Raw genomic sequence first — 26,129 nt, 5'->3', positions numbered from 1 at the left:
GATTAGCTCTGTTGCGCAGATCTAGCAGGCAAAGAAGAGTTAACTTTTCACTCATTTTGAGCTGAAAATACACGGTCTGTAGTCGCCAAGAATAAAGTTCTTTGCTGTGCAAGTTCGTTGCCAAGCTTTAGCTCCAAAGGATGGAGCTCGCTAAAGAAACAGATTCTCGTCAAGAAGAACCGCGGAACGAGCTGGTGCATCTTGTGTGGCGACGGTCATTTCACAAAGATGGCCCCGAAAATGATGCCGAGAGAGCAGTTTATCAACGTCTACTGGCTCTTGTAGCACAAGACGAGGACGGCAACGAAGCGACGTGGACGTCGCTTCTGTTACGTGAAGTCAGCGCCAAAACGCAATATCTCGACCCCGAGTGGGGCTTCGTGGATGCCTCCAACATCGGTACGGGCCTTATATCACTCTCGGCTGTGCGTATTGTGCTCACTGATCGCTGATTTGAGTAGTATCGCGTGTGGATGAGTGCATTATAGCTCTTCAGGGGCAGCCAAAGAAGCATTTCCTTGATCCGCTGTCCTGGGATATGTCACCCCACAGAGCGATCGTGTCGGTGGTCGAGGCTGTTCTACTGCTCTTCGATGTGCCACTACCGTCTCAGCTTAGCGATGAAGACATGTGGCGAGCTTGTTGGGGGCTCTGGATTGTCAAGAACATTGAGGCTCATTCAAGCGGCTGGGAGTGGATGACACACAACGAACCGATAGGGCTCTTCACCAAACCGTACGCATTAAGCGTGTCAAACCTCGACCGAGTCTGTGAACTACTTCAGATCACGAGACATGTAGCTCCTCTAGAGCATCGTTGTTGGCATCATTTACCTGCTTACGCAAGGCTAAGAGACTGGGCTGGAGCCTGTGCGGCTTATCTACACATGCTGGATCATTGCCTACCTGAGTTCCACGGCTACGAAGCAGTGCGAAAGCTCGTGACACCTCCGAAACGTACGCCAAAAGAGAACGTGTGGTTCCGCTGTGAATCTGAAGACGGTGTCGCTTACTTCTACAACCGACTGTATCAGTCTATCACGTTTGATCGACCACAAGACTTCGATGGAGCGCACGTTGCGCAGAAGAAAATCCCGAGTGTCATTCGAGAACTTATAGCTGAGACCTTACAAGCAGATGTATCCACGAGACTCGAACTGGAGCGACGTGGCAAGTTAAAGATTCACGCACAATTGCTGGATCAAGATCAATGGGTCGAGTGTCTCGACACACGCACACAGACGAGATACTACTACAGCATCAGACACTACAAGACGTCTGCCACTCCACCAGAACATGGCGTCTTCGAGTCCTACCGCGAGAGTTTCGCATACGCTTCCGTTCTGCGTCTTCAAGCAGCTTATCGTCGTCGTCGATTAGAACACAAAACTCAAGTGCGAAAAGCAAAACGAGGAACTTTGCCAAGTTTTGCCACTTTTGCAAACAAAGGGCGTGCCAAAGCGCAACATTCGTGAAGTTTTTGACATTGATTTTTATAGAGAAACAAGAGAAAAGATCACTAATATGCAACCTTGATACCACCAGCTTTCGTCTAGAAAGCGGTTTTGCACTCATCTGGCGAGCAAGCTCCATCGGAAGCTTTCGTGAGCTTAAGCTCTGGGTGGTTGCAGCTAGCGATGTTCAACAGACACTCGTTGCTGTAAGTGACGCCATCTGAGCCGCACACAGGAGCGTAGATGGCGGGGCAGATGTCCGGGCATGAGGAAGCTTCGGTGGTTTCTTGACTCGAGTCAGTCGAATTGTCTGTCTCGTAGCCCCCTCCATAAGTGGTGCAAGGTCCCTCGTGGGCTTGAGCGATTCTCGGGTCTTCGCAGCTGGCGAGCCCTAAGAAACACGAGTTGGCGTACGTGACACCGTCAGAGCCACATACAGGCCTGAAGATCTCAATGCACACATCGGGGCAGCTCGTACTCTCACTCGAGTCAGTCGGAGGGTTGGTCGTCGCGTAGCTGCCTTCACCACCAGTGGAACCGCAAGCTCCATTGTGAGCTAAGGTAATGCTGGGGTCGTGGCAGCTAGCGATACCAAGGAAGCACGAGTTGGCGTAAGTGACCCCGTCCGAACCGCAGACAGGTCTAAATATCTCGATGCAGACGTCGGGGCAGCCGGTACTCTCGCTGGAATCGGTCGAAGGGCCCATCTCGTAGCTTCCCGGGTCGACGCCACAAGCTCCATCATGAGCCAGCACGATGCTCGGGTCCTTGCAGGTAGCAATCCCGAGGAAGCACGAGTCGGAGTACGTGACCCCATCAGAACCACATACGGGCTCAAATACCTCGGGACAAACTTCCGAGCAGCCAGAGCCATATCCAGATGAGGAACATTCTCCTTCAGACACTTTGGTAATGACACCGCCACTCGTGCATTGGGCATATTCGAGGGTGCAGTCGTTTGAGTAGGTTACGCCGTCCGACCCACAGACAGGTTGGAAGTTCTCGGGGCACACGTCGTTGCATTCTTCGCTGCCATCAGTCGAGGACGGCGTCGTCTCAGTGAGGCACTCTCCGTCGTAAGCTTTGGTGATGTCATCAGAGCATTCACAGTCGGCGACTCCCAGTAAGCACTCGTTCGGGTACGTGACCCCATCAGAGCCACATACGGGCTTGAGTATCTTAGGACACACGCCCGAGCATCCAGAACCAGAGGTGGGACATTTTCCATCGGACACTTTGGTGATCCTCGCTGCGCTTTCGCAGTCTGCGAGGAGCAGATAACAGTCGTTCGAGTACGTGACACCGTCGGAACCGCACACAGGTGCGAACAGATCCGTGCACAGGGACGGACAAATGGTGAGCCCCGACGATGACCCATAGTCCGCTTTTGTACTTGCGACGGCACCGAGTAGCAGGCACACGGCGAGCTTCATAATGGAGCAGCTTAGGCGATGGGGACTTGTGTAGCTCGTAGCAAAATGGAGAATGACGAAGCTTGCACTGACGGTGTGTGCTCTATCATTTGGTAGAGGCATCTGAAGACAAACATGGGTGCGTGCCTGAACCCACTTTATTGATTTTAGAAAACGCACGTTTGTTCACCGGACTTTCCAGCTAACTTTGCTGTTCGTGCTGCTGGTTTCACGATACCTTGTAGTCGGCGAGGTTGCGTAGCCTGATTCACATGAACCGGAAAGGCCACACTCACCGATGACGCTAGAGGCCATTACAACATTTCAAACGCTATCAAAAACCTTTTGGACACCTTTTACCGGCGTTGGAAGAGGAGACAAAAAACGGCTTGCAACTTCAACGTGCTCACACGTCACAGATTAGCATATATTTGAGCATCGGGTTGAAATCGTTTAGATACCAAGTCATGGCGAGTCGCCACACAGAGCCTCTGTGTTACTACTGCAACAGCGACAGTCCGTCGACTGCGGCGACATTCCTTTTCGACAGAAGTGGTTCGTGCTTCAAATTATTTTGTCCAAGGCCACCTTATAAATACGATCGCAGTCATGCTGCCTGTGGGTGCGCTCTCTTCATACCTGTGCGCAAATCCGCCTGTTGCTAGCAGTTTGAGGTGCGAGAAATGAAGCGTAGTACATGCCGGTATCATGCAGATAATGACTGCACGCGACGGGATATGGCCATAAGATTACAAAAGGTACGCAAAGTAATTTTTGCTTACACACAGGATAAATGGACACATGAGTGTCTTCAATCATATCGCAAGACGTAGAGCTTCTCGTTGCGTACGTGCCTTCTTGCCACTCTTTTCACACTTCGCCATCCGCATCTCACACGCATTCGTGTACCAAATGCCGTCGTCGCCCAAAACGGGGGCATCCACCTGCATGCATGCTCCAGCGCAATCCATATCGTCAACGTCGGCTGATAGCGAAGAACCCGATGCGGACAAAGCCTGCGTCGGTGTATCCATTGAACCTGACGTCGAGTCGGTGGAGTGGTCAACGACGGAGCCGGTGACTTTCCCGGGACTGTAAGCGCTCGCAGAAGTGATAGCGAAGAAAGCAGCAACGAGACCAACAATAGACTTCATTTTGATGTGCGTTTCGTAGACGAAAACGAAGACTGGGACTCGAAGGCTACTTGTTAATTGCCAAGGCGTCATTGCAGCACTTACAAAATTGTTGACCACTGACTCCAGCCTACGATAAAACAAGTCCCATCCAAAATGATATCGTACGCAGAGAATACTCGATAGTTTTACCATTAAGATTAATATTACGCTGGTACATCAATTGATAAAACACTCAAGCGATTGCTTTTTTTTGCTACTGAACATTTCCAGGAGGTGCTTTTACAAAACGAAGTACTAATGAGGAGAATACTTGCCTGAGGTCAATGGAAAAAATGCAAGGCAGTCAATGTGGTACTGTACACGAGGATACGGCCAGGAGAATAAATGAACATCAAAGCTTGTTATTTTTGCTTTACACACGGAGCAATCAACCGCTTTAGGTCATCCTAAAGACGATTCTAAACGTCTGTGGACACATCGCCCGGCGTTTCGCCGTTCTTCTTGCTACCACGAAGAGCAGATAAAAGCTCATCGTTTTCCGAGTGACGGGAGCCGTAGAGCTTCTTGTAGCTTGCATACCAGTCATCTTTCTTGCCGCTCTTTTTGCACTTCGCCATCTGCATGGAGCATTCATTCGGGTATGAGATGCCGTCGTCGCCGATGACGGGGGAGTACACATCCAGGCATGCATCGGGACATTTGATGAAATCAAGGGCTGCAGAAGACGAGGCCTGTGTCGGTGCGTCGCTTGAGCCTAGTGCCGAACCGGTCGGGAGATCAATGGGAATCCCTATGCTGGCGGCGTTGACGGAAGCAATAGCGATGGCAGCCTCAAAGACAAAGGTAAACTTCATTTTCGATATGCGTAATGTTGGCGAAAACGAAAACGAAAACTGAAACTCGTGGAGCACTTGCAAATTGGCAAACCTGCGTTGCCGCGTTAGCAAATATGTTGACCACAGACGCTGCATACGACAAACGACCCCCATCCGAGCTTGGTCTCCGGCCCGGAGTCCGGAGTCCGGGAGCACGCGCCACTTTTGCGTAATCCTCGCAAGCTTCAACAGCTTCAACGTGCACACGTCACATATTCATGTACAACACACCATCCTCCGCACCACTCATTCTAATTGGTCAGAAACGAGGCAGTCGCTCCACTCCAGTCAAGAAACCTTTTCATTACCAAACATGGTCGCGTTCTGGGGATGCGAGGTGACCGAGACCAAGGCGGCGGTTGTTGATGTGCCCGAGGGCTTCGTGCTCAACGTGGTGAACGCCACGTGCGGCGCATCCTCTGTCGATGCGCAGGTCGCGCTAGGTCTAGAGACACAGCAGCTTGATGGCAAGGTCTGGAAGGATGCAGTGGCTCATTTAGGCGCCAAGCAGCCTCTGCAGGTCAAGCTGGACCTGGTTTTCGGCCACAAGGTCAAGTTCTATTTGGCCAAGGGCTCTGGTATCGTGAACCTTAGCGGATACTTCCAGCCAGGCCCTTTAGTCGATCTGCTGGAGGAGGAGGAGACATCAATGCCTTCAGAAGCCCCCAAGAAGAGCAAGAAGCGTGCTCGTGAGGAGAAGAAGGAGGCTCAGAAGAGCTGGGATGAGGTGAGTACGGGGAAGAGAACCGTAGGATTGTATGAAGAGTTTATTCTCCCATCTGTAAATTACCCCCGTGGTCCTTTCATCGATATCATGGGGGTCCAGACCAGATGGGATAGGAAAGTGTATGCTTTTATGACGAGAGTTCTTCTCGTCTCAATACTCACGCATGGTCCTTAAGGCTGTCTCCGTGCGGACGTAGGGCGAGGTGCTGTGGCTGTCTCATTGTGCTGGGTGCGGCTGTGATCCAAACGACTGCTGCTCTCTTAGGGGAGCGGCGGAGTTTATGGGGGAGGTTTGCTCCGGCGAGGTGGCAATTTAAGTGGCGCCTGTCTATTGCGTCTGTAAAAGGCTTTTGTGGTCTTTCCTGTCGGAATCATACGAGTCATAACTGTGCAACATCCATATCATTTGCATGTGTAGTGAACCTGGACTAGTATCGACTGTAAATACTGACTATTTTCTTGTTATTTCGTGAAGGTTTCTCCATCGTCTAGTGACTCAGAGGAAGTGTCGGAGAAGAAAGTCAAGTCCTCGATTACGACACCTGCCAAGAAGGAAGACAAGAAGCCCAAGCAAGCCGAGACTCCTGCCACTACAGCTTCAAACTCTGTCACTCCAACGGGCACCGCGCAGAAGAAGAAGCGCAAGAAAAGCAAACAGAAGAAACAAGCTGTGAACGGCTCGGCCAACTAAACAATCAAAATTTATGTATTTGCAATCCTTTAACGCTCTAGTTATCGTGTCTATGGGCTTTGTGTCTGTGTTGGCACCCACGCTCCTGACGCTGTACGTTTGAATGCTTGTACTGCAGCATGCCCCCAGTCGACACTTAATATGGAGATGAAAAGCACGAAGCAAACGTACACAACCCACGCCACGTTGAACATCTTAAAGGCGTACATGTTGTCTCGACCGATACATTTGCCCATCCACGGACAGTGGTGATCGTATCCGGCAATACACACGCCGCAGTCCTCGCAATGGTCCGTTGAACGGTCCTGTTCGATGCCGCAGATATCGCAATATCGACGCCGTGATGGGCGGCGAGGGCCAAAAGCCTCAGCAGAAAGCATCGCCCCTTCAGCTGCTGGAGCTTGCCCAGCTTCCAGCCCTATGGCTTCACTCTCGTCTTCTGTTTGCAAGACGTCGTTCTGTCTCGATGGACGAATAATACCCGGATCTGTGCATGTTGTCTGGAACAGATAGTACAGCGTCACGCTGCAGAGTCCCAGCGTGATCAGCGTGTTATACCACGCCATAGTCTTCACATGTTGAGAGAGGAACAAGCCCGTAGACACCACGATAATTACCAACGTGACCAACACTCCGATCCAATGCGGGCCTACAATCACCAGCTTGGTCTTCACGATACCATCAGCAGAGACTACACGTCGTTCATGGAGGATCTGCAGAATGTTTGCGTTAACCTTTACGCTACTTAACTCATCTACTCGTGCACTTACGTAGCTATGTCCGACACGCTGGAACTTACAGCAGCAGAAACACGAGAGCGGGTCAGTCGTGCCCACGGGTTGAGCGAGCGCCAGCAGCAGCAGCGCATCTTCGTCGTCTTCCCCGGCCTGAATCTTGTCCAGATGCTCCCTCAGTCGTTGCACCTCGGCGCGCTTGGCCGCACACTCAGCGGTGGACGCCGTCGATGCGTCACTGTCGCCTAGCTGTTTGCTGTCGATGCTCATGGTTGAAACGGCTATCCATCGATGAGTGAAGCTTTTTTAAAAAACTGAAGCAATCCAGTACTCTGACTGTCCGGTGTTTGCAATTATTAGCAGTACTACATGTATTGTAAATTCTGACCAAATTTGCCGCCCGTGGGAATTAATTGTTTTTAATCCCCAGTATGGATTTTTTTTTAATAATATCGACTGACATGTCCTTTACAATTCTCAAGGAAATCGTCCAGCTCCAAAACATATGGCGCCGCATGTACAATCCTAACTAAAGTAAATCCTTTTTCGTACTTATACAGTCCCTGTTTTACTTGCCCAATCACGTCGATTTCGCGGCCATTTGACACGTCGGAAAGTTCGAGTAGAACGCACAATAACAAGTTGCTAAATAATTTAGCAATGTACAGCTCTTCAGTACACGCTAAGCTCGCTATGCGAACCTTAGGCCGTGCTCGACTTCAAAACGCTATTTGGGCTGGGATTCGCGCAAATACCGTAGCTGGTTTGGATGGGTGGCGTTAATGCGACGTTATTTAACCCTATTACAACTTCGTTTTAGCGCAACACTACCGATGTTAAGCTGGCTTCTACTGGTATATCGGATTTCGAAGTGAAACAAATTAGACGACATATTTTCACCAAAATAGAGACAATCGTAGACGATCGTTACCCGGACATAGCTATCATTTAAACTACCCCTAATTTTCTTTGATCACAATCTACTTAGAGACGCTGAAGGACTGCGCAGCCGCTGACTCCAGTGTGGGCCACGAGAAGCAACCCGACCCTTATCGACCCCGCGGATTGCGCAACTGCTTGCTTGTTCTCGAGTCCAAAATAGTGAGCAACGATTCAGGAGAAGCCACACCGTCCACGCTAAATAGGCGGCCTCTGGCTAATAGTGGTGTACGACCTCAGATTCCCAAAAAATGTACGACTAATCGAGGTAAACTACTAATTGTGGTGTATGACTATTTATGGTAGAATCCTAGAAGGCTAAAGCTGAGCCGACTGCCCAGCTTCCGCGTAGCCCTGCTAGAACTCATCTTGAAATTTAGCGACGATGTCCTACATTTCTCGGCCAAGCTAATCGACTTTCCAGTAACCACGAGAGCCAACATCGAGTCCCCCCATAAGCATGGCCTTCTTAGCCTAGTTGAGACCATTCTTATCTCGCTCACAATTCACCAGCCGTACGCATTCTGTTGCAGTTTCTAAGATGAATCTCTTTCCTGGGTACTGCAACGACCCGGACTCCAATCTTCACGTCGGATTGCAGCCATATTTCGCTGCTCACAAAGCCGTCGCCAGTGCTTTTTAATTTGTTTAATAGGAAGCCGATCAGCCGGTTGTATTAGGTCTGTAGCATCAGCTGAAAAAATCTGCACTTTTGTGCGCAATTCTTTCGCTACAGCGGCAACATCGTCTCCACTGTGACCGCTCACGTTGTCCATCCACACTGAGTGCTGATTGACGAAATGTCCTCCTGGACCCCAACAACGGACTTCATGCAGCCATTGCCGCATCAAACTGCTGTTTATGAAGGCTGTAGGCGAAGATCGATACGCCACCCCAGGAGTTAAATCAGGCAAGCCTTGGATTGGTTAATTTGCATTCTTATTTTTGAAGATGAGCATTGGGCACTCTATTTGTGCATTGGTTCCGCCACGAGGAAGCACACACATTGTAATCCCTTCGCGTCCTAAAAAGCGCATAAATATTTTAAAAAGTGACTTTTAAAAAAAGTGATTTTGAACTTACCAGAAACCACGCTACCGTACTTGACCTGGGAGGCGCCACGGAAAGTAAGAGTCTTGCCATAATCTAAGTCAATAACGAAATGACTTTCATCCATGTTGTATTGCAGATCGGGGTCAATGAGACCGTCGTCGAATTGACGCTTTAGACAATCTAGATGCTCTGCAACAGACGCGTGGATGACGCGCTGCTTTTCGCTGCTGACTTGCTTTTTTCCCGTGAGGCGGCGGTAAACAATATTGTGTCCGTCTGCGAAATCTTGGATTCGACGAGGTGTAGCTATATTAGTAAAGTTCTTACCGTTAAACTGGAACACTTTGTTGTACACTGGGTGGACACTGGCCTCAATCAAAGTCACCACAATGTCGAATGGCAATCGCGATGACATTTTCACCCCCGCTTTGCGTAAGCGAGCAAACTCAGACAATAGTATAGAATACAGCCAGGCCCAATGCTCACCCAGTTTAGGACCCTCCCGGCAGCTGTCTTCTTGACAAATTGGTGACGGTTGCCAGTTCTACTGCGAGCGAACTTTCACTGGCGCTCCCCCTCAGGTTGCATCAGAGCATGGCGCTTGCTTCAGCAGTCTCGGGCCTTGTTCAGATTGACGCGGCGGTCATGAGAGCGGAAGTAGTCTGGAAAGGCTTCGATGGATTTGGCAGGGAGGCCCTTCTCTCCGTGTAATGCTGCTGTCACAGCCGTTTACTCCACAAACTTGACGCTGTCCCTGACAGCGACAGCATGCTGCAGAGAACGCTTTTCGTCGGTGCTCATGGGCAATGCTAAAATACGTATAACTGGCAGTTATTAGCTGCACAGGATCTTGACAGCGACTGAGTGGCTGTGAACAGCTGAACGACTAAATCTGGTGTATGACTAAACGTGGTGCACGACTAAAAGTGGTAATAGTACTGTCTTGTCCTTTATAAGTACGAACGACTATATTCGAACCACGACTAATTAGCGTGAACGGTGTAGTCGAGATGGAGGAGTACACGCGCAAGCTGGCGGCAGTTCAGGGCGAGCTTAAAGATCTGCTGGACCAAGAAAGTAAATGTGCGAGCGAGCTGTCATCCATGGCGTTTTACGAGGCGTCTTTGGTCTATAAATACGCCCCCTCGTTATCGGTACTCCTGACCGAATGCTGCAAGATGATGCAAGACAAGTAAACCCGCTATAGTTAAGTTGACGTTGCTCGGATATAACGTTGCTGAATGTTAACGTCGGTCATATAAAACGTCGTCTAAATGAACGTCGTTCTTCTTAGTCGATAGTATAGTGCACTTCACTGCAGAGATCACCAAGCGAGCACGAAGCACCTACACGGACTCTTTTAGTCGGATAATAGTGCAGAGTGATCTCGACGCAATCGCTTACAGTAAACAAAGAAAAATGTCCCCTCGGGACGTTCCAAGATGCATTAGGAGCGCTCAGCGACGCCGAACGTGTCGGATGCAGCCGCAGCGTGGTCAGCGTCCACCGACCCAAGCTCAAGCTGTCCAAGCTCAAGCCTGTCCCGCTCAAGCTTCAGTCAATGTTATTGACTTGTCTCGAGAGGGCGTTCTTAGTTTAACAAACGATTCGAACCAAGATTAGGATGACAACATTAAGAAAATACGAGTTGATGTTGAAGTGACATTGAAATCTATAACACACAGAATATTTCAATTAATTCCAGATTTTTGTTAACTTCCTTTGCGAAAGCACTGGCCAGCTGCTTGCCTATCTGTTTAGCTTTCTTCTTTATCGACCACCCCTACAGGTGCGTGATCTGGATAAGATAATCCACATCAACCTTAACCGCATCACTTTAATAACGTCTGTCGTTCACTGAGAATGCCATTTTTGTAGATATGGCAGCATCTTACTCTTCCGTCCTTTCTCCATATCTGATCTGTAAGATGTGGTATATATCGGATCGTACATGTACACCGCCTTCGCACCATGTCTGTGCACTGCTACTACAATGTGCGTCCTGTGACATCCCTCGATGCTGACGGGCTTAGCGATGAACTTCATCGAGAAGAGCTTTGATCGCGGTGGAGACAAAAACTTCTAGCTGCCGACCATAATCGACGACAGTGCATAAGCGCCTATCTGGTTGCGTGTCATGACGTCCAAAGCGTAGTTCAACACGGCATCGTTCAGCCACGCACGATCCGCAGCATAACCTACCACTTCCTCAAAGTAGATTCCCTTCATAGCGTTTTGTGGTAGAATTTAGTGCGCAGACACACTGTATCAAACACCACATTGACCCCAGAGGCTAGATGCGCTGGCCCCTGCTTTGATTTAGCTACTAGCTTACCCGACGAATCCGTCTCATCAGCAAAAAGCTTAGCTGGCCGTCCTGTGACCTTCGCCCAGTCCTGTTTTATCCAATCCCGGTCTCTTTCCCGGAGTGATGTTTTTTGGGTCAAACTCTGCGCAGATCAACTCACGCGCAACCCGTGATTTGGATCAACTCATGCGCAACTTGCTCATATTTTGACCAATAGAAAAACTACTTTTTGTATAACCTAATAACTTAATAGTGTTGGTTTGTGATAAAATATAGGTTAGAGCAGGTGACGGTTTAAGTAGGGTCTGTTGCATGTCAAATTCTAGTATGCCCGTAGTGTAACAGGGTAAGAGATACCGTCGCTAGCTTACACTATAGTGTGGAGGAAGCTCGCAATAGTAAAAGCAAGTCTTAGATTTGTGTCAAGTTCAACTCTGATTTATTGAGGACCAGGGCGGCTACCCCTGGCCTCGTGTGAGCCACTCAAACACATGTCGATACCTGATTGGTCAATAAGTGAGTACTATCAACCAATCAGATGATGACACCTCGGCACACGCTACCCGTGTGCCACTTCACCTACTTATGTAATAGCTAAAGAAATATCGACCTTCTTATGTAATTGGAGTTGGGCCCATTACACGTAGGGCGTGCGCTCGGACAGGCTGTTGTATATCGGGTGGCGTGAGTTCAAATTCTATACCTGTAGGGGAGCTTGACAGCTTGAGGCAAGTCTCGTGTGCAAATCCTCCGTTTTGAGGCATAACCAAGGATTTGGGTCGTCCGACACGCTCTTCGAAGTGAGTCTCCCATGGATCAGACTGACTGAATGAACTGGGGTGATAACCCACCGTGAAATTTCGGTCGTTAAGTCGTTTGGTGGACGGTCAATGGGATCGTTCCCTGGGTACAAACGTTTTCGATTAGCAAAAGCGACCTAACACTTTTACTAAGTTTTGTAGCATACACCTAGTTTAGTATAAATAAGTCATTTTTAGAGAAGTAAAATATTTTGAAAATGATTTACGCAAATTTTGACCAAATAAAGAAGTTGGTATTGTGTGAGTTTCGAAGATATTCTATGCAAGTTAACATGGAAATATTAGTACTCCGGAGACATTGACGCCTCTGGATCATTGTCTGAATCGAAGTCATCTGAGTCGTCTAATTCCAAATCTGTATCAAAAACTATGTTCGATTCCGATTCAAATCTTGGTGCTTGTTGAGGCTCAGCGTGAGCTGTTGCTGTTGCACTTCGATTAGAAATGTCGTTGATCAGAAGAACATTTTCGTGGCTCTGCTTCTTAATAACACTGATGAACTGTATGATGTCGGGGTAGCGGACGGAGAAATCGTCGTTGAGCGTGCGATTGTATCGCTCGAAAGGATCGTTCGTATTTCTGGAACACAGTCAGATTTGTGCCATCCCTTGGACGACGACACCCATTCTTGACACGTACAACTTGGCTAAGCAGTAGGCTCGCCTATACGCGCTGCAGCGGTAGTTCATGGTGAATCCACCATAATAGAACGAGTAGGGGTATCCCTGGTAGGTTACTGTCCGTGAACCTGGAACAGCTTCAACACCACTAGGAAGTGCAAACCCAGCACTTTCGTCGATAACTTCAACTTGATGACCATCATTATCTTCCACATCCAAGCTTGAGGACTGACTCAGAATAATCTCCGTGTGACCAGATAAGACGTCACTCATGCCTTCACCATCGTGACTACTTGTCCAGGGCATGTCCAAGTCGGACTGATTCGAATTGGGGTGATAGGGGTCGGACTGACTCTGAATGGTAGACGTCAGAATTGTCGGAACCGGAACGGTCCGAGTCAGGATGGTAAGCATAAGAGTGGTGCGAGTTGGAAAGCGTTTCTTCGGAGAACGAGGTTTCTGGCATGGTGTCGGAGACGAAAGTTGGGGGTGAAGGAGGGGGGGGGGCTTTGGCCTAAGGCAAAATTGAAAGTGAGGACCACGTAATGGCCCGGTAAACACCTTTCATGCGATGTTAAGATCTTGGCAAGCCGCCATCTTATCACTAAGCTAAGAGTTGTGCTGTCTTGCTGGGTGTATACGCCCTCATCATCCCAAACTTTAGACTTTATTTTGGCGCAAATACTTACAGTAAGATCTTTTGTAAATTTGGTAAGGAAATTTAATTGTTTAAGATATAATTAGGTCAAAACGCTGTAACGACTTTATAGGGCTACATTTAATAAGATTGAGAAGCCATAGTAATTATAAATTGATTAAATAAAAATTCGAAATCAATACATAATTGTTTAATCTGTCCAATTTGACCGTTAGTTGACCCAAAACCTAGTTGCACAGGAGCTGACCCGCGCAGAGTTTGACAAAAAAGGGGATATCCTCTTTCTCACCATTTGCAACTTTTCTTGATTCTGTAGAAAATCTTCATTATCGGTACGCTATCACTGCAGCAACAAAAAGGAAACGCCAGCTAGTAACTGATACAATAACGTTGCTTATATAACAGGAGTATTGCTAATACAACGTTAATGTCTATCTAGCAACGCTAACTTCTGACGATTCCGTGAGAATGGTTCCAGCTGTGGCGTTACCCTACCGCGAGCGTCTATCGCCTGCAGCGATGGGCGTTGAAGTTAGATCCACCCCTCCGGCATCTCTCCTCTGGTCTTTCGGTCCTCGTTTTGACAAATCGTGCAGCTATTTCGTGCAGCTTACAATGAGACTATTAAGTCTTCCAGAATCACGTAGCTATATCAGTATGATGATGCAGCCAGCTAGATCACCTCTCCGACGCGGCGCACGCGGCCACGCAATGTTCGCTCATTCATAATACACAGATGCTTTTTCCAATACATCAGAAACGGCGTTCAACCCCACTGTGTGTTGCGCCCATTTCACGACATCCGCCACTTTTGCTGTCAGTCCAGTCGGATACTCGATTGCGATGTTCCGATCTTGAGCAGCGACCTTCGATCAATTTTGTCGCAGTTTCTTTCGTGTCTTGCCTTGACGGGGGTGCGGGATGTCGAGGCTTACTCCTGTCTTCTTTGTGTCGGGTATTTTTATTCCCGGACTCTTCTTTGATGCAATCCGTTTGACATGTGACTGCTTTGTTTTCTTGTCCAGATTCAGATGACGCAATAATGCGCTGCAAGGATTCGAATAGGTCGAGGTCTCCTAAAGAAACTTGAAGTAAAGAGGCATCTTCGAACGCGGTGTACGTGGACGGTGCGAAAGCTAATAAGGGCATCTCTACCGCTGTAATATCGCTGTCATTTGCATGATCAGCCATCGAATTGGATGGTTCTCGACATTTTAACTTTGCTACATCTGGTAACACTGCAGACGAGGGCGACGTATTCGGGTTGAGCGACGTTGTAGACCCTGTTGTAGGGAAGACTGTGTTGCTGGACAGCTGGTCATCTCCGTGTCATATACGTGATTCACCATCAGCTTCATTTTCCCCATCAGCGTCACCGTGACATGATAATCGGTGAGGTCCACGTCGTAGCTCTTCTTGTCTGCACAAGCGTCTCTGTGACTTGCATCCGTAGACGTACCAGAAGGATGCACCAATACCTCGACAGGATGTTGACATTTCTCTAGAGATTCGTAGAAATCAGCGCTAAAACAACACTGTAAATGATTCAATAGAGGCTCAAACATGATTTTTGCCATGACATGCTTCTCCTCAGACGGCAGAACAACCACAGTATCGCTTTCCCGGCCTCGGAGAAGGGCGTAGACCACTCAAGACTTTGAAGCTGGTTTGGATCTGATGGTTTAACATCGCTAACACCCTTTAACGTTGCAGACGCTAACGTTGCGGAGGTTTACGTCGAGACAGGTGAATTGCGGAAACACGCAACCTGCTTCAGCTTGATGGAACTTGTGACTGCTTCAATTGATGCCGCTCCATCCTTCAAATGACGATACACTTTGGTGGTCTCAGCCATGCTCCAACAAGAGCAATCGTCATACTTAGTAGCTCATCGAACCCATGTCCATCCCGAGATACAAGCATCACATGCTGACACGGCAGCTTTTGACTTTTCGAAAAGGTACCCGTGTAATGGGCCTACTTTAAGCCTACTACTTCGGCTTACTCGTTAGCGCACGTGTATGAGGAAGCGTAAGCTGCATTCACTTAGATTAACTATTCTTATGTCCGAAATATTTACTTAAATAGGAAAACAAAGCCGATTTTCTGGCAAGAGATGATAACTGTTTATTTGTTTGTTTGGACTTTCCTCCTAATCTAATATTCTTAATGAAAGGTATTTGTCAACGAATGGCTGACAGAATCCTACTATTCTAATTGGTTGAAGATACTGACTTTCAGCTAATGAATGCCCTAAATGCAAGGTCTACCAAATGTAACCATTGGTGTATCTCACACCAACGTCATTTCGTAACCAAGTGGCTATGTGTAGCCACTTGCGTGTAACCTCGTTACAACACGTGCAAGTCCAGTCGATGTCATTACACGCGTACGTCTTTCCGTTTGCAGCTATGTCCCACATCCAGGGATCACTGCTGCTTTTTCTGCACGAAGCGTCCTTTAATGCAGCCATGAACAGGTCCCATTGCTGCCGAACTTTCCCTAGCACATAATCACTCAGATATCTGCAACGCGGCGCAAAAACACAGGTACTGTGTCCGGGTTTCTTGATTTACAGCTATGTTGATGAAAAGACTGCAACACCTGACGGGTGATGGTAGCTTGGTGGGTCAACACGCCGCATCTAATTGGACTCGATCCTATTTGTGGTAGTGTTCCCCACGGAGAAATAGTTGTCCCGCAAATAATTCGACCACATTTCTAAACATTCTTTTCAACTTTGGTCGAAGTAGGAGCGGACGGTTTTGCATTTCTTTTCATAGAGCGCACATAACTGCTTGTCGAAGTCAGAAAGAGAAGGGATACAAAAAGGAAAACGCAACAAAGCCATAGTATAAAACAATAATCTTGCTATAAGCCAATAACGTCTCCTATACCTATACAAATTAGCGCTGTACAATGACCTGCAACCCTAAACCACTTCTCACCATCTTTTTTCAATAGCGTAATAGCGTGGAATCGGCTTAGGAGAACCTTCGCATGAGAAAAGCAGTCCTCCAGAACTCTCCACTTGACGAAGTCCTTGGCAATTATAATAGTCTGGATGATCATCCAAGGGGACTTCTTGCTTTTTAAGAGCTCAAAATGTTTCTGCAGCGTCACAGCCTTATAGTTCAACGACATAAAATCAAGAACGGGAAAGCCTCGCCCAGTCGGCGTGGTTGCAACGAGGCTCCCGTTACGCTAAAACACCTAGCAAAATAGTTAGTCTTGAACTGAAATTAAATGCAAGCGGTTAAGGGTGCAAAAAAATAAATTACCCAGATGATATCCAACGTTAGTGGCACCGTACGTCCAGTCCATTGCCAAGGTGTCTCCCCAATTCTCGAGCGCTAATTCCTGTTGGGCACTCTGAATGATTATACCACACGTAGCGCCAATTTGATTCTCGATAACCGTGGCCTCGCAGTTGTTTTCTTCTGCAAGCGTGTCGAGCAACAGTGCCGACCGCGATTGAGCGGTACTTCCGCCTTGAAGCTGCCTAACGAAGTTTCTTACAACCTGAGAAGTGACAGGACAGCCTTGTAATTTCAAAATAATTAAAATATTACATAAAAGCGCTCTGCCCAGAAACCTACTCACCCATCTTCTCACTTATGTATCCAGCGATCTTGCTGGGCGAGGTGTTGCTGTCATGCATTACAGCCACTGCATCGACAACTGCATCGCGTGTTGGTAGGTCCTTCAAACCAGCTGTAGCGGCCGCTTCCTCAGACGCATAATCGTGCATGCGCCACTCACTGTGCGCAACGAGGCAATGACGTGGGAGCTCACCAGCTGAAGCCACATTCATGAGCTCGAGGTCAAGTCGAGCAGGACAACCGGCGAAGCTCACGGTGGCATTCCATTAACCTAGGCCGCGGCGCTTTTGGCGGCACCATGCTTGTACCGGTAGCTCGAAAAGTTCTTTGACTTCTGACTCGACACCATTTTTACATCCTCTACTGAAGAGCACAAGTGTATTTGAATGTCACGTCACTGAAAGTACTAAATCTTGAAAGCTCACATCGGGTTCATCTCGATTCAATTGTCAGAATGTTTCAATAAGTGGCTCATTTTTCATTTTTCATTTTAAAATTGTCCGGATAGATAGAGGCTCGATCGAGCTCATATTTCAAAAGGAAGCGGCTTTGGGGGAGAGCGCGCAAAAGGGAAAGTGCCGCCCCCACAGCTCATACAGATGGAAGCTTCTAGAAGCTTCCACCGCCGCCCTACATCTGCTGTGTTCAATTAATAGTATCTTACTATGTCATACTAGATCACAGTAATTCCTAGACTACACCTTACTGAATATAATACCACTCACATTGTTGATACACTCACCCATCCCCGAAGAGTTGCGCTCCGCCTATCCCAGCTGTCACTTTGGAGCTAGCTTGGGTGAACCACAAGTGGCTTTCTGGCTTGGTTGTCTAGGACTAGCGCTAAAGTGCTATGGTTTTGACGGAGGCTTCGGCTGAAGCAACGCCTTGCATCGGAGGTACAGGTCCTGCTGATAGACTTCCTCCTGTCATCGCCATGGTCCAGCAGGTTGCCCCTGAAAGGACGTCGGTATTGCCGCTCCTCCAAGGAAGAGTGGCGGCGGAACCTGACTTCGGCCTTGTGCCCCATCTCCTCGCGGCAGCTGAGTCCCTGATTCCGCCTGCTACGTCAACTTCGTCAGCCCCCGTTGCGCCAGCGCATCTTGAACTTGGAGGTATTACTCTCGACGAGCTCTCGGAGCTGCTACCCGCTGGATCAGAGCTCCCGCTCGAGCTCGACGCTCCATGGGTACCGCCAACACCACCATCTTCTGCTTCAGTAGACGCGTCCGCTTCGCTCGAAGTTCTGCTGGCTTCACCGTGCTCGTCTCCGGCGTTGCCTGTGGTCCCGTCATCGAAACTCGGCTGCAATTAGCGAGACCATGTAGTCAATACATGTTGGCCTTGAGTTCCCCTTTGATGATTCCGTGTTCTTCGTCGGCGCTTCGTACGGCGCTGGATTTCCAAACTCGCGATCAAGTCAGGTACTTGACCAAGCTTCTCAACTTCTTAAACTGGGCCGTCGTAATGCTCGCATTGTGTTTGAAAACAGCTTCACAATTAATAAAGTGTTAATGACCACAAATAAAAAATTATACCGATTGTAACTCGTCAACGTCTTTCGATATACAGACGCGATAGTAGACGCGTTGCGCACGGCATCATTCGGGATACGCAGCTTTCTAAGACTTCCAGCTTGCGTAGCCCCTCCGTGGAACTGGCCCGACGTAGTCTTTTACATTAAGAGCGGCAATCACCTCCTCTCGCTCCTTCTTCGTGTTGCCGCACACGTGGTTGCTTTGATTCTGCAAACGGGAGGTGTGGGGGTAGCTCCTCGTTGTTACGCTCCCCCCTCTTGCTCTTTTCAATGCAGATCTCACTTCTCTCCTCATCCTCGCAAGATGATGAAGAACTTCTTTCAACTTTATGGGGCGAATAAGTACGAAGCTTTTTCGTCGGCTGCGAAGCGGGACCGGCTTTTGATGGTCTGCACTTGCGTTCGCTACGAGCCGCCACAATCAACGTTAACAAAAGCAACGCTAAAATAAAGTAACGCTAACGGACAACAAGCACAACCCTTGACTTGACGTCCAGCGTTTCCGCGCACCTGGTCGCCCTTGTTACCTTGGCCACGCAATCCAGTATCCGCGCGCGTGGAAGCACCACTCATACCACCAGCGTTCATGCTGTTAGCTGCATCAGCTGCAGGCTCTGGCATAGGTTCTAGTTGATGCCATTGAGTAAGCAACGTTGCAATTTAGCGACATTAACATGAAATAGCGCTAAAATGCTAACAGCGTTGTCCCCTTTAGCATAGCGCACCGTTGTCACCCCCGCCGCCATTCGCACCTCCCTTGCTTGCAACGTCCGTGCTTACCGGACCCTCGATCACGGACTCGTCACGGCTGTCGCCATCACTCGTGTCACCAGACAACTCTCGTGCACGTGGGACTATGTAAACAAACACAGCAATCACAGCCACACCGTTAATGACACAACGATATCCAAAGGCGAGGGACAAACGCAGTTTTTCGCAGCACACACCCTCGTAACCTCGATCCTATTTACACCTCCGACTGTCGGCGTTATTAAAAAGTACGATACAAACCTTCGTATTTACCAGCCCATTCATCAACTTGATGTGCACCCTCGTCACCACCACTAACTTTGCCTTTCGAGGCATCTCCGAGCGGCGAATCTTCTCCGTCTCCGTCTTCTCCCTCGCACACACTCTTGTCATTACCACCCGAGTCGCCGCCCGAAATCGGCGCCGTTTTGGCTGTGTTATACAATATAGGATAGCGTTAATAAAGCAACATAAAATAAAAACAACGTTAGCGTTTAAGCAACGTTTACATCTAGTACGATACGAACTTAGTTATTTACCGTCGACCACCTCATCGACGTGACGCACAGCCGACACAAGTTGGTCCAGGCATGCGCTGACTGCGTTTCTGGCGACAGTGGCGTCGCTTCCCGCACTAGCAGCGAGAGCACGCCCTCCACGTTCTTCGCTAGCGCCCACATCGCCTTTCGAAGACGTATCTATAGCGTAACAATGAAATGGGCTAGATGACGAAAGGATTTTGGGATACGCACGCAAAGCACGAACCGTTGTCACCCGCATCTACTGCGGATTTACGTTTAACACCGGATCCACACGAATGTTAGCGGCATTGGAACTGTCGCTTGGAGTGGCGGCTCACTATCGTGAGCTGTAATTCCTCCAGTGTTAGCATATAAACGTTTATCGAACCATTGCAGGACCACACTTGTTTATATAGTGAGAGAAAGTTTACCGCAACACTGCAGCCACTATTTGTCTTTACTCGACATGCGCACCAGTTTCGCTTTTGACAGCGACAAGCAGCTTGTCCATCTCGCCCGGACTTATAACGATAAGGGCTCGCAAATCTCATGGCACGACGTCGCTCACCGTATGCGATCTACAGGACACACAGCAGCTGTGCTTCGACAGAGACTTCAGTCGCTCTTTGAACATGGTACAAGGACATCTCCCATTTCCATGTACCATGTTCGAAAGAGCGGGGAAAATGGACATCACCGATATCCCCGCAAGTTTTTTCACCGAGGTCCATGCTTTCCACGTGAACGTCCTCCAGCCGTGACGCACCAGCTTCGGGATCCTCGCTGCGAGATCAACAGCTCCACCAGGGACAGCCGCGGTTGCTGCAGTTGCAGCACACCCGACTGGAACAGCAGCATCTACGTTGCGTCCTTCGTGTCCACAGACAGTGCCAAGTTCTCCTTTACCGTTTGTGCAGTCTGCGCCAAGCTCGGTTGAGGATCGGGGTAGCATTACGGCTCCAGCTCGTCTGCTCAAGCTGCGACGAATCACGGCGACGGTCCGAGATGCTCCCTTCCTACTCGACGGCAAGTCTCATCCGCGCATGTGTCGACCGGTGCTGTTCTGTACACCGATAAAGACAGCGAGAGCGATAACCAGTCCTGCGAAAGTTTGGAAGCTGACGTGGCGACTTCTACTACGTCTCAGTCGTCACCACCTACGCCTCCACTGTCGCCACAAAGTGAAAGCGGAGGCGTCGAGTTTTATGGCGGCTCCACCCGCAGTGATCAGGCACAGCGGTAGCGGACCTCACCTGAATTTGGGGAAGTGCTACCTGCGGGGAATGCTGCAAGAAATTGGAAAAATGTGAAAATGATATATTCATGGTTATTGGCGCAGGACTAGGCAACATTGTTGTTCACGTCGTGCTCGCTACCAAAGTCTCGAAGAATATTGGCGTTGAGGTGCACCAGGACGTCAAAAGCATTGAAAATGCAGAGATTTCGAAAAGCCCTTACCACCGACGGGTTGAAATTAGGGCTGAATTCGTCAGGATGGATGTTACCGGTCTCAATTTCGCCAGTATTTCTGCGTACGACCTTTGCTACGGTCGAGTTCTGGAACAAGAGTTTGTTTGAGTCTGCTGCAGTCGAGTACGGGAAAGCGAGCTTAGCATGATGGCTTACTTGCGAATCTTTGTCTGCACCGTCCCTATTTGCTCATGACCCCCCCCCTTCTCGTCGATTTGCTCTTCATATAAAGAGATTGGTGTAGCTTATAAGATGAACATCAACGAGCGTACTTCTACCGCTCAATCTACTTTAGTTAAGTAATATTTTTACAACTAGTTTAATGAAAGCAAAACAAAAACACACTTCAAAACGGAGCGATGGTCATGTTTATCTTCCAAACAAGTAATATTCATACTAAGATCAAGATACATACATATTTCAAACTTGGAACGAAGATCTCGTATTGTTCAAGCAAAAATGGGTCATAATGAAAACAAGATAGACGTGCACTTCAGATTAAATGACGGTTAAGTATTACTTCAACATGGCGACTCTTCAACGTCTGTTTTCACACTTACATGTTCGTTCAAGGCGCGCTACTTTTAAAAGCAAATGTTAAGCTTGTTGACTACGAATTGGTTAAGTGAACAGCGCTCTGACGAGTCTCAGCTGGCGCTTCGCCTTCTTGATCAGCGCCGGTACTGCCGATGGCTGCACACTTTAGCTGGTACAGCTCCGAAGTGGATCGTATCCTACCTTTGGTCGAAAACAGTTTGCGTGGCAGGTCGAAAAGATGATACCTCTATCATCACGTCCACGCAGTCTTTTTTAGACATATGTTGGACTTGGTAGCTATGAATACAGACAGACACTGTGCCGCATGCAATCGTCAGTAACCTCTGTGGAGTACCTGTTCTCCCACCTGCAGACGACACACCGTCGTTGCTTCCTGTTTGACTCTGGCCACAGTTGCTTTGATGAAACTGCAGAGTACTGCTTCTGCGGACTACCAACGTGTAACGGGGTACGTAACTCCAAGGGTACCCCTGGATACACGAAGTGTTACACGTTTGCACTCCAGGATAGCTGGTACATGGTACCAGAGTCGTCAGAGACCAACCATTGGCTCATGCCATGGCTTTACCATAGGTGACTTAACTTTTGTTTATTTAGCTCAAGCTTAGCCTACCTATAAATATATTCAGCTTACAATTTACATTAAATTGGTCACTTCGCTCCCTTCGACAAAAAGGACCTGTGAATTACTGTTCACTGAGAGTTTGTATACTCTCGGAAGCCCACTTCCTCCAGCATAAGGTGCTGTGTGATTTAGTCACACTTGGTAGCAAGGAAACGGTACACAGCTAGAAGGTGGACTCGCCTTTCTCGCAGACTGCGTCCGGAAGACCTGCTTGCTGCAGAAGTCGCAGGCCACGTCCAAGCAGCTGTGCACTCCGGCCCAACTGGCGGCGTTCCAAGTCTAGAGTGGAACGCCCGGCCGTCGACAAGTGTGGGAATTTATGTTGGACTTCCGCGTGGTAGTAGCTTACGGAAAGGTAAGGAGCCTAGTGCTCAGCTTGGAGATTTAGGTAGAATTTCAGTCGTGGTTTTCTTTCCCCAAGAGAAGTGCTCAAGAATACAACAATAGCTTTACAGCTAATATCAAATGCCTCGATACGCGGGAACGTGTCCCAGGGGCATTCTGCAGCGGGTCTGCCGTAGCTTTAGCGTCAGAGGAAGACGTTCGACTCAAAGCGTCACTTATACTAAGTTCCTTATCCAAAGGACACTTACAGCCCAAGACCAGGGCTCAAAGTTAATACCTTAACTTTTATGCTTCAAAACCAGAAGTGTTTTATTTACTATTATTGCGGCCAAGCCGCCTAGGGGTAAATGTATCTGTTTAACTATCTAGCATAGTTAAACCTAATCAAAAGCATAACGTGTGGCTTTCAGCCAACGTACTGAGAGACCTTGTTAACTCTCCAGCTTATGTATTGAGAGTTTGTTAGCTCTCCGGGTACTTCGTACCCATGTGTGTTCCACACCATGTAACCCCGTTACACTCTACCCCACTAAGATGAGAACATTCCGTTCTCGAAACTTTTCTCAGCGAGGTAACTCGTCTTGTTAAGACGGCGGAGGATACTACACCTCACACCAGCGTTGTACAGCTCCGCGAGCTCACAAACGCCTACGCATCGCTGATGCCCAACTTTTCGTCGTCAGCCCACGGCCCAATGTTCCAAGCGCACCGCGTATTTTGCTCTCAAGCAGTCTCAGACCTACGCTCGCGCTCCGCACCTACTCCAAGAGCTACAAACCGCTTAGAGCTATGCTCTTGACTCACCCGAGTCGTCGACAGCAGCTCAGCGGTTGAACACTCGCTTCACAAGCGATAGGTCGGTGGTTCGATCCCACCACGGCGTCACCCTCTAGTTCCATGAACGGACAAGCTTAAGGGCAACACCCTTTCAGCTCAGTGGTCGAGCGTTGGCTTTGGAAGCCACAGGTCGGTGGTTCAAACCCACCCGGGCGCAGCCCTCTCATACCATGAGTTGTCCGTTCTCGGACTGACGTACGGGCATCGCCCTTATAGCTCAATGGTAGAGCTCCGGCCTGGCAAGCCAAAGGTCAGTGGTTCGATCCCCGCCCGGGACACCACTTTCGCTGTTACAGCGCATCCACATTTGGATCATGCTCATCGAGCAAGTTGTTTCAAAACACATAAGTGTCTATCGAGACGCTTGTGCCTGAACCTTGTTCAGCACAACACGAATCACCTGCTTCCTTCGGGACCCTGTCCCTAACACCACGAGGTCTCTCCACCGCCTGCTACCGCTGCGAGCACCGCTCATACGTACGAGCTGGCTGGTGCTGCCACTGGTCAGGGCCTGAGCTCAGCTACTGACCTGATCGCTCTCTACTCTAGTGGAGGCGCCCAGCGCCTGGCGACGCTGTCGCACGCCATGGTGGTGCTTCGGCACATGATGTGCCCGGTCGTAAGCGTCAACGACGTCAGGGCAATCTTGCCGGAGGATAACCTCAAACTCCCATGAGTTCTGTGAGTGAGGGTAACCCACCCACTTCACCAAGTACTGGGTACGACCCTGGCGTCTACGCCGCGCACAAAGCGTTCCACGTGAAAGTGGAGCTCATCATGCTCATCGAGCAGAGTGGGAGGAGGCCTTGCCTCAGCTGGGCTCTCGCGGGGAGAGTCAGCACTTGCCGGAACGGCGTCTGCGTCGACGCCGGCGTCCACGTCGCGAACGTTCACGTTCACCGCCCATCGGTCGATCTCGTAGAGATGATCCACCTTATGGATAGGTTAGAGACATTACTGTTGACTCACAACCAGCTCTCGGACCTTGAGCGTCCAGGCGCTCGGCCGAACGCTTGCCTTGCTCCTGCAACTCGAGCACTTCGCTCCGCGACCTGTGGCTCTGCCACATGCTGTTGAACAGCCATCTGTGGGTCCACCACTTGCTGTCGTTCAGCCTTCCGTGGCTCTACCACCTGCTGCCCTGCAGCTGTCCGTGGTCCACCCATCGTTGGCGCTAACGCCTCCGCGCTCACCTGAGCAGGGTCTTGATATGGCTTAAGCAAGCCAACATAGAAGACCGGATGCGTGCGCATCTTCTTCGGAAGGTTGAGCGTATACGCTAGGCCTTTCCTGACCACGACCTTGAACGGTCCTATAAACCGTGGTCTCAGCTTCGTCTTGAAGATTGCCGACACTGCATGAGTAGGTAGGGTTTTAGCATTTAATAAAACTTGGCCACCGACCTCAAACCTCTCAACACTGCTTCTGCCCTTGGCATCTGCATGTTCCTTCTGCGTGTCCTGGCTTTCAGCCATAGCGTCGCGTACTTGACGCATTACGCTCAGTCTCAAAGAGACAAAGTCATCGACTTGCTTGCGAACCGCAACAGGGCTGACATCAGCTAGCCGCTCGGCTATCCCTCCCCCATCAAGCCCTGAGCCACTGCGTGGCGGCGTCAGTGGGACGCGAGGGTTAACCAAGCCGTTCACATAGAACGGAGTGTAGCCTGTCGAGGCGTGCACTGCATTATTTAATGCGAACTCAGCGAGTGGGAGCATCTGGCTCCAGCGTTTTGGCGCCTCAGCGCATACGCTTCGGAGGGTATCCTCCACAACGCGATTCACGCGTTCGGTTTGACCATCGGTCTGCGGATGGTCCGCTGTGGACATGTCCAAACGAGTGCCGAGCACTCTGAAGAGGGACGTCCAGAACTTCGCGGTGAAGCGCGGGTCTCGATCCGTAACAATTGCCTCAGGCAAGCCATGTTGGCGAAAGACTCGGTCTAAAAACAGCAAAGCTGTACCTTCACCATCAATGGTGTCCGGCACTGCCGCTAAATGAGCCATCTTGCTCAATCGGTCTACAAAGACCACTATACCTGTGTTTCCCGCCTTATCCTTGGGAAGGCCAAACACAAAGTCCATACTCATGGACTGCCAGCATCCCTTGGGGACGGGTAAACTCGCCAATGGCGTTGCCGTGCTCGGGGCGGACTTTTTCCGTTGACACGTCTCACACGTGCGTACATAGGTGCCGACTCACTTATACATCTTGGGCCACCAGTACCTCGAGCTCACCGAGCCATAGATCGTCTCCCGACCTAAGTGCTTGCCCACGGGCGTATCATGAATCTCATAGAGGATTTGATACTTTAGATCCTCATCATGAGGAACGACTACACAAGGGTTATCCTCAGAGCCGGTGCTGTAGTACAGCAGGCCGCCATCGAGCGAGTATCGATGCAGCCCCGCGCGGAAGCGCCCAGACAATTCCTTGTCAGACTCTTTAAACTCTTCGC

The 26,129-nt window shown here is 49.4% G+C and overlaps 7 protein-coding genes across 7 annotated transcripts; 2 read left to right on the top strand and 5 right to left on the bottom strand.

The window, feature by feature from the left end:
* Positions 1-140: 140 nt before the first annotated feature.
* Positions 141-1,474, top strand: PITG_07097 (uncharacterized protein; the record flags this gene model as incomplete). The annotated part of the gene is made up of 3 exons (XM_002905015.1): positions 141-399; positions 462-766; positions 812-1,474. 3 exons carry the CDS (start codon positions 141-143, stop codon positions 1,472-1,474), a joined length of 1,227 nt encoding a protein of 408 aa, XP_002905061.1.
* Positions 1,475-1,551: 77 nt separating this feature from the next.
* On the bottom strand, positions 1,552-2,886 carry PITG_07096 (protease inhibitor Epi11; the record flags this gene model as incomplete). The annotated part of the gene is made up of 1 exon (XM_002905014.1): positions 1,552-2,886. The coding sequence occupies one exon, from the start codon at positions 2,884-2,886 to the stop codon at positions 1,552-1,554; it is 1,335 nt and encodes a 444-aa protein (XP_002905060.1).
* Positions 2,887-3,680: 794 nt separating this feature from the next.
* PITG_07095 (uncharacterized protein) lies at positions 3,681-4,019 on the bottom strand (the record flags this gene model as incomplete). Its single annotated transcript, XM_002905013.1, has 1 exon — positions 3,681-4,019. The coding sequence occupies one exon, from the start codon at positions 4,017-4,019 to the stop codon at positions 3,681-3,683; it is 339 nt and encodes a 112-aa protein (XP_002905059.1).
* Positions 4,020-4,459: 440 nt separating this feature from the next.
* PITG_07094 (uncharacterized protein) lies at positions 4,460-4,855 on the bottom strand (the record flags this gene model as incomplete). Its single annotated transcript, XM_002905012.1, has 1 exon — positions 4,460-4,855. One exon carries the CDS (start codon positions 4,853-4,855, stop codon positions 4,460-4,462), a length of 396 nt encoding a protein of 131 aa, XP_002905058.1.
* A 334-nt stretch (positions 4,856-5,189) lies between these two features.
* On the top strand, positions 5,190-6,293 carry PITG_07093 (uncharacterized protein; the record flags this gene model as incomplete). The annotated part of the gene is made up of 3 exons (XM_002905011.1): positions 5,190-5,603; positions 5,800-5,831; positions 6,095-6,293. 3 exons carry the CDS (start codon positions 5,190-5,192, stop codon positions 6,291-6,293), a joined length of 645 nt encoding a protein of 214 aa, XP_002905057.1.
* Positions 6,294-6,343: 50 nt separating this feature from the next.
* On the bottom strand, positions 6,344-6,673 carry PITG_07092 (uncharacterized protein; the record flags this gene model as incomplete). The annotated part of the gene is made up of 1 exon (XM_002905010.1): positions 6,344-6,673. One exon carries the CDS (start codon positions 6,671-6,673, stop codon positions 6,344-6,346), a length of 330 nt encoding a protein of 109 aa, XP_002905056.1.
* Positions 6,674-6,719: 46 nt separating this feature from the next.
* PITG_07091 (uncharacterized protein) lies at positions 6,720-7,297 on the bottom strand (the record flags this gene model as incomplete). Its single annotated transcript, XM_002905009.1, has 3 exons — positions 6,720-6,724; positions 6,766-7,006; positions 7,064-7,297. 3 exons carry the CDS (start codon positions 7,295-7,297, stop codon positions 6,720-6,722), a joined length of 480 nt encoding a protein of 159 aa, XP_002905055.1.
* Between the last annotated feature and the right edge of the window lie 18,832 nt (positions 7,298-26,129).

Source organism: Phytophthora infestans, genomic scaffold (assembly GCF_000142945.1).
Source record: "Phytophthora infestans T30-4 supercont1.10 genomic scaffold, whole genome shotgun sequence".
Lineage (NCBI taxonomy): Eukaryota > Oomycota > Peronosporomycetes > Peronosporales > Peronosporaceae > Phytophthora > Phytophthora infestans.
The sequence above is the reverse complement of the archived record's forward strand: the minus strand, read 5'-3'. Positions and strand labels throughout refer to the sequence as shown.